Source organism: Mus caroli, chromosome 11 (genome assembly GCF_900094665.2).
Source record: "Mus caroli chromosome 11, CAROLI_EIJ_v1.1, whole genome shotgun sequence".
Classification (NCBI taxonomy): Eukaryota; Metazoa; Chordata; class Mammalia; order Rodentia; family Muridae; genus Mus; species Mus caroli.
In genome coordinates, this window is record NC_034580.1 from 82,398,232 (window position 1) to 82,406,731 (window position 8,500).

At 39.4% G+C, this 8,500-nt stretch overlaps 1 protein-coding gene across 1 annotated transcript in view; it reads left to right on the forward strand.

The window, feature by feature from the left end:
* The window catches only part of Trim37 (tripartite motif containing 37), a 91,694-nt gene that overhangs the window by 71,961 nt on the left and 11,233 nt on the right, over positions 1-8,500 (forward strand). Inside the window, exons 19-21 of the mRNA XM_029483551.1 lie at positions 555-863; positions 5,097-5,219; positions 5,924-6,113. Coding sequence (XP_029339411.1) covers positions 555-863; positions 5,097-5,219; positions 5,924-6,113 — 622 coding nt within the window. The remainder of the gene's footprint in view (positions 1-554; positions 864-5,096; positions 5,220-5,923; positions 6,114-8,500) is intronic.

Genomic DNA, 8,500 nt, shown 5'->3' on the forward strand with positions numbered 1-8,500 from the left:
AGAAACCCTGTCTCGAAAAACCAAAAAAAAAAAAAAAAAAAAAGAAATATAGAGAAAAATGAGAAAAGTTTTTTAAGAAAAAAATACAAGTCAGAACAATCTCTAGAAGTAGGTAGATAAAAGTGGAGATTGTGACCCATACTTCTAACTTGAAGGTGTAACATATGAATAACATTAAGACAGTTACACCTGTGTTTTCTATAGTATAATTTAGTGCATACCTTAATTTTTAAATTTCATTTATTTGTGTAGGTATGTTTGTGTGTATATGAGCATGTGTGTATTGTGGTGTACGTGTGGAGGTCAGAAGACAACTTGGAAGACTCAGTTCTCTCCTTCAGCCACATAGTAGATCCCCAGGGATAGACCTCAGGTGGTGAGGCTTGGCAGCGAGTACTTGCCCACTGAGCCATCTCTCTGGTCTGGATGATGGGCTTTGGTGATATTGTAAAGCAACCTAACCACATTCCACATGTTACATTTGTGGGAAAGAATGAAGTCATGAATGTTAAATTTTATATGAACATGATTTATCATTTGCTTTCTTTTTGAAGCATCATATTCTCGAAAAGATAAAGATCAAAGGAAGCAGCAAGCGATGTGGCGCGTGCCCTCTGACCTAAAGATGCTGAAAAGGCTCAAAACACAGATGGCTGAAGTCCGGTGTATGAAGACTGATGTGAAGACTACGCTGTCAGATATAAAGGGCAGCAGTGTTGCTTCCCCAGACATGCAGACAAACCTGTTCTGTGCTGACCAGGCAGCTCTGGCTACCTGTGGACCCGAAAACTCTGGTAGATTACAGGATTTGGGAATGGAGCTTCTAGCAAAGTCATCAGTCGCTGGCTGTTACATACGAAACCGTAAGTGACGAAGTTCCTATAATGTAATTTTCTCCCATGTGCCTTGACACACCAGAATTGGGCATCAGCTCCCATTACAGATGGTTGTGAGCCACCTTGTGATTGCTGGGAATTGAACTCAGGACCTCTAGAAGAGCAGTCAGTGCTCTTAACCACTGAGCCATTTCTCTCCAGCTCCAACATTTTTCTTTTTTAAATTATTTTTTGTGTCAGTTTGTACGTGCACACATGGTACCTTCTGGAGGTAAGAGAACTAACTGGCTTTAAAGAGTCAGTTCTCTCTTTCACATGTTCTTGGCATTAAATGACACTTTGGTAACCGTATGGATGCTTCATTGTAGTGATAAGAATCAGACAGTAAATATATACATAAATGAGTGAACATAATATTAATGAATACTACCACCATGAAACAAGAGCAGATGAAGAATGCCAATTTTTGGAGAGGCAGAGACAGTCTTTGAGCACATTTGAGCTGAGCCCTTCAGATGCCTGGGGGAAGCAGTGTTCTGTATAAACAGGACAGAAATGCAAATTCACTGGCGTAAAATTGACTTTGAAGGGTTAAAGCAACACTGGCATGAGTGGATATGGAGAATCAGGCAGGGCAGACTGAGTTGAAGTCAGAGATAACAGTGTTTAACCAGGCTCTTTCAAGCTTTCAGTAAAGAGCTTGAGCTGTTTATTTGTTCAGAAATAGCTGCACTGTGGAGAAAGCGCTAATAAAGCTGCAGTGCAGGGGCTCCCTTACGTTAGCTTGTGTGAGTGTAGTCGTGGGTAGATAGACGCTCTCATGCCTGCAGCAGGCGCAGTTCCTCCTCTGTCTCACTCTCAGTACGACATAACCAGTGCTGTTTTGGATGCATAAGTACATACTTTCATCAGTACGTACAGTATATACAATGTAGCTAATAGAATTCAGTTTTTGATTTTTTTTCAGGACAGGGTTTCTCTTTGTAGCCCTGGCTGTTCTAGAACTTGCTCTGTAAGGCTGACCTTGAACTGAGGATTCAGTTCTTTGTCACAGCTGTCGTTGAAAATGCTGGATAGTTCTGAGAAAGGTGGTAACTGAGATTTTTTTTTTTTGATTTTTTTTTTTTTTTTTTTTTGTCCTAAGCAACTTAGTGATTAGTGAAGTCATCTACTAAACAGCAATTCAAAGCCAAGTGCATTGTTATGTATGGGTGATCCTAGTGTCAGGAAGAGGAAGCAGGAGGACCATGAGTTTAAGGCCGGTTTGGGCTGTATGGTAAAAATTTGTGCCAGGGCAGATAAGGTCAGAGAGTCAGAGATTCTGTTTAAATATGCTGTTGGGCACATGCTAGGTTGCCTAGTAAACTGTCCTAGGCAGGCATTAGACACATATCAACTGGGAAGTGGTCACAGCTGATTGTAACCGAATGAAAGTACCAGCACTCTCTGATACTGTTTAAGTCTCTCTCTCCCCCTCTCCTTTCTCTCCTCTCTCCCTCTACTCCCTCAGTCCTGGCTATGTAGAGAAGACTAGCCTGGAAATCACAGATCCAGTTGCCTCTATCTCATAGTAAATGTAGTGATCTTTTTAAAAATGGTTTTCTTGAGACAAGGTTTTTGAGACTATGTAACCCTTGCTATTCTAGAACTCCCTGTGTATACCATGTTAGCCTTGAACTCAGAGATGTGCCTGCCTCTTCCCCCCATGTGCTGAGTTTAAAGTTATGCAGCATCAGTGCCAAGCAGTGGTATTGATTTTATGAAGTCTTCACAGTGAAGCACTGCTCATACACTTAGAGGTCTGGTAAAGAAAAGGAATGGGGAGGCTGTCAGTGGGAATGGGAAGGAATCATTAAGACAAGTGGAAAACTAGATAGTGTATTTCAAAATCTCAGAAAACATTCTAAAAATAAGTGTTATCAGTGCTCTGTTTTTGAAAAGTATTGACAAAGATAGAAGAGTATACCAGTGATATCTGAGATGAGAAAACATGTTGCATGTGAACTGAGGAGAATATTGGGGGGCTGTGTGGATTGAGAAAGAGTTTAGAATTGGACACTGCCTATGTGTGTATTCATTTCGCAAATCATATATGCTATGAAAAAAGTCTTAAGTAGTAAAATACATGTACAATGTAAATCTGCCATTTTAGGCGTTAGTTGGGGAGGCCTATGTGTTTAAAATGTTTGGCAAACATAAAATAAAATTCCCCACTGTAGTCTGCGACAGTTGAGTAGCGTTAATCACTTTGGTATCCATGTGCATCCCTCCCCACCGTCCGTCTCTGAGTTTTCCTCTCTCTGTTAAACTACATCATTTCTCAGCAGTCCTCCATTTCTTTCCTGGCACCTGGGGATTACTGCTGTGCTTTCTGGGGCTATGAGTCACTCTGTTAGGTACCATTTGTGAGTGGAATTGTTGCAGCATGTGGCACTTTGGGTTTTTATGGCTTCTTTATTTCATGCACCTCCAAGGTTCATCCATATACCACGGTGCAGAACTTGCTGCTCTGTGATGTTTAGAATACATTTTGTTTATCCGTTCCTCCCTTGGACAGTTGGGTTGTTTATATCTTTTGGCTCTAAATGTAGATACCTCTTTTCAAACCCCTTTTTAAAATTGTCAGTATGTATACTAGTGTTGCTAGATTATTCTGTCTTTAATGTTTTTGGAGGGGTGGGGGTGGGATGCCATGCTTTTTGCTGAAACAACTACACTTTTAACTGGACCCAGATTCTATTTCTCCATATGCTCACTGGCACTTATTTGTTTGTTTGTTTGTTTGTTTGTTTTTAAATTAGCCTTCCTAATTAACACAGAGACTGAGTCTTGTTGTCACATTTCCATTTATATTAGAATAGACTTTTGCTATGTAGCCCAGGCTAGCTTCAAACTCCTGATCCTCCTTCCCCATCTAGTGTGGGGATTATACTTCTATACCATGATGCCTGACCAAATAAGGTTATTTATCTCTTTTTTTCTTCTCCATTTCCCATTATCCTTTCAAGGCTCCTACATGTTTATCATGAGTTAATAATATGTTCCTTTTACTGATCAAACAATATTTTACTATTTAACTGTACAGCATACTGTTTATCACTGTCTGTTAATATAGATAGCTCATTAGTACTTTTTGGCTGTAATCAATAATGTTGCTGTAAATATGTATTATAAGTTACCATGTAGATAATGAATATTTTGTTTATTTTGTGTGTGTACCTAGAAGTGGACTCACTGGGCTAAATGGAAGCCATGTTTAGGTTTTTGAGGAACTGCCAATGTCATAACTGTAATTTTCAAAACCCCTTGCAGACTTGTATTTCTGCCAGTCATGTGACTCCAGCTTCCTCACATTGTCTGCAACACTTGCTCTTGTCCCTCCTTTTTTACCCATTGAATTGTCTTAGCATCCTTGTAGAAGTCAAACTGAATGTGTAGATTGCTTCTGGATTCTCAGTTCTGTCAGATACCTGTCCACATGCACAAATTATAATTATAATACTTCAAAATATTTGTGACCAGATAAAAAATTGTGATTTAAAGTAGTAATGACAATAAAATATACAGTTTAAAATAACTAGGGTGGGGGCAGAGAGGAGATACAGGACAAGATGGTAACAACAAGAACTAATCACATTTGCAGGCATACTCAAGAAATTACTAATATAATAAATAATAAGTAGATGAGAAGATGAACAACATCATAGCTTTAAGCCTAGCACTCAAGAGGCTGAAGCAGGAAACTGAATTCAGAGCCAGTCTGTATTTGTTTCAAATTCAACATTGATTATACTTTGATCCAATCAAGCACAATTTCCAGTTGTTTAAATTAGAACAGCTGTTCTCAACCTCTGGGTATTTACATTACAATACATAACAGTAGCAAAATTACATATGTGAAGTTGTAATAAAATAATTTCATGGTTGGGGGTCATGACAACATAAGGTTGAGAACCACTGGATAGGAGGGTTTGTATTTTTGTTTACACTTCATCGTCTTAATTGATACAACTTTTTAAAGACAAGGTCATAGTTAATCTTATTAAGACTCTGTTTCAGAAGCAACAAAACAGAATTATTTTTGTCGTAGAGTAGTAAATAAGCTGTCAGGGTCACAGAGTGCCCTGTTGTTTTGAACATTGTAGACAGAAAAATATCCGTGTATGGTAAAGATTAGACCTTTCTTTCGCTGTATAATGAGTTTTGTGACATTTTACCATATTCAGAAATATGAATATATTTTTCCTAAATATTTTTCAGCCACAAATAAGAAGAATTCCCCCAAGTCAACTCGGGCCATAGCAGGCAGTCTGTCACTCCGAAGAGCTGTGGACTCTGGAGAAAATAGCCGTTCAAAGGGAGACTGTCAGGCTCTGGCTGAAGGTAAAGCTGAGGAATTTATAGTCTAATTTTATTGGACCCATGCTTGGGAATTGATGTGACATTGCTTTAACCTTGAAGCTGATTTACGGTTGGACTTGGGGTGTGTGTGACCTTTATTGTTTACTCTTTAGAGTTTGTTCTTTTGTTTGATTTTTGACTTTTAAGAAAAGATTTTACTTTGATTTTTTTATCATATATTTGTCTGTATGTGAGAAGGTTTTACTCTTGATCCTCCTGTCTCAGCCTCCCAAGTTCTGGGGTGGCTGACATGCACCTCAGGCTCTAGTATCTGATCTCAAATCAGAGCAGTATTTTCAACTCTGTATTCTGGACTTGTTAATTTTTAAGTAGCTAGTCAAAACGGTTGGGGTATATTTTTAATTTTGTTTGAAGATTTTACTTAGTTAAAAATGCTCATATAGTAGGCTGGAGAGGTAGCTCCTGACTTAGAGCATTGTTTCAGTCATGCAGAGGACCTGGGTTTGATTGCCAACTCCCCATGGTGACTCACAAGCATCCGTAACTCCACTTTTAGGGGATCTGATGCCTTCTTCTGGCCTCTATTGACACCTGACACACATGGTGCACCTTCATACATGCAGACAAAACTACTCATTTACATTTTACAAAAAATAGATACAGTAAGAAATTTTCTAAACTAAGGGAACGTTCATGTTTACTGTCTTCTTTCTTCTTTCCTGAAGGCTCCTCGGGAAGCTCTCAGTCTGGGAGCAGACACAGTTCCCCCCGGGCTCTGACACACGGCATCATTGGGGATCTTCTGCCCAAAAGTGAAGACCGACAGTGCAAAGCCTTGGATTCTGACGCTGTGGTGGTTGCAGTTTTCAATGGTTTACCTACTGTTGAGAAAAGAAGGAAAATGGTCACCTTGGGGTAAATAATATTCTTTTTATTGTTTGGAATTTCAAGTCTAAATCATAATGAACTATTTCTATGGTGTGCTGTAAGTTTATTTTTAAAAAAATTTATGGCATTGTCTCCTATTCTCTCTCCTCTCTCTAACATCCCCTGACCCAGAATGACAGCAGTCCTCCTGCCTCAGCTTCCTGAGTTCTGTATTACAGAAGTGAGCATCCCCAGCTAGCTTAGAGCTCTCTTTCACTGACACCAAGGACGCCTGAGCATACTTTGTTTGTGAGATGTGTGCACTTCAGCTTTGCTCTTGTCCGTGGTTTAGTCTGCTTGCATCTTTCCTAACCATCTGTGCTGTGTCATGTGCTGTGGGTCACATATTTGTGTGGAATAAAGTACTTTCATTAATCTTATTTATTATTGCTATTTTGTTTGTTTGTTTGTTTGTTTTGAAACTTGAGTCTCATGTCGCCCAGGCTGTTTGTTTGTTTGTTTTTTAAATACTGCTTTTATCTCACTCTTTTTCTGTCTTTTGAAATCATCCTCTAAAATGCAACTTGGAATCTCCAGAAAGGATAATGATGATTGGCACCCTTATCTTTATTCAAAACCCATCCACATGAATTAAATTTACAGCCAATCCAAGAAAGGAGTTAAAGAATTATTGTCTATGGTGTGTTGGCTAGGCCATCAGTATTCATCTGTTGATCTGTCACATAAACATTAAATATGTTTCTAATTTAAATAATGGAAATGTTCTCCATGGAGACTTTGAAAAGATCTTTATAGAAAAACCAACATCCTTAAATCTATCTCATTACCAAATCCAGAAGGATAGATGGGGGTTTCATTTTATTTTTACTCAGGGTTCAACAGTGGAAGAGAAAACCATGAGAGAGTTTGGCATACTGGTGAGCCCTTGCATCCCAGCTACAGAGGAGATTAAAGGCCAGATGGTTGAAAGTTGGGCCTGCATGGGCAACCTAAGCAAGATCCTGGCTTAAAATGAAATTTTGAAAATTGCCTGAAGGTAGAGCTCAGTGGTAGAACATATCTTAACATGGTCATTGCCATGGTTCAATCCCTAGAACTGGGGTAGAGGAGAGAAAGTCAGGAAATGGATCATCCCTATCACCTCGCCTGATACATACATTTCTTTCAAGTTAAAGCTACAACTAGCTTCCTTCCTTCCTTCCTTCCTTCCTATTTATGTCTGGTGCCCAAGTATTGGATTCTCAGGACTAGAGTTGCATTAGGAATCAAATCTGGGTTTGGACGATAGCTAATGCTCTTAAACCCAGCATGTTTCCTGCCCTTAGCTTCCTTCCTTTCTTTCTTTTTTAAATTTATTATAGAGGTATTTATATCATTTAGTCATAAAGATTTTACATATACTTTGGGTGGGGGAGGTATAAAATATTATATAGAAGTCTAAAGTTCTTTCATACCACCCAGATGATCTTGCTCTTACAAACAATCCCTCACCCATGCTCCTGTAAATCGCTTTATGAAATTCATTGCTTTCCCAAAAAGAAAAAAAAAGGGCATTAAAGTAAAAGGTGAGTGTCTTAATTACTGTTCTATTGTTGTCAAGAGACACCATGACCAAGGCAAGTCTTATCAAAGAAGGAATTTAATTGGAGGCTTCCTTACAGTTCTAGAGAGTTAGTTAGTCCATGAGGACCATGTCAGGAAACAGATAGGCCTGGTGCTGGAGTAGTAGCTGAGAGATCACATCTGTCCTCAAGCAGCAGGTGAAAGAGACAGACAGACAAAGAGCCCAGCTGGGTCTGGGGTGAGCTTTTGAACCTCCAATAAGACCACACTTCCTTCTAATTTTCACCAAACAGTTCCACTAACTGGGGACCAAGCATTCAAACATAGGCTCCTATGAGGGACCATCCTCATTCAAACCACCATGGTGAGCCAGTTAGGAAGAAGATGTCAGCCTGGTTCATCTGGATGCTCTCTAGCTGTGTTTTTTCTTTCTCCCTGCTGCTTTGGAGCAGTGAGGCAAAAACAATTAAATAGCAAATTAAATAAAGTAGTTCCCAGTGAAAATGGGAAACACAGCAAGGGAAAGTGTCCTCCTCCTCATTTGCATCCCTGCCCTTAGGATCCTCCTGTGTGCTGTGTCTTCCATGAAGGTATGCATATTAAATAAGCAACCATGACTGTCTTTACCTGCTGTGTCCCTTGATTTCTAATGTTTCTCTTACTCTTTCAGTAGTAGTGTGAATTTGTGTTTATATTTATTTTAATTGATAATTACTGATTAACAAGCCATTTTAAGAAATAGCAGAGGGGCCGGGCGGTGGTGGCGCACGCCTTTAATCCCAGCACTTGGGAGGCAGAGGCAGGCGGATTTCTGAGTTCGAGGCCAGCCTGGTCTACAAAGTGAGTTCCAG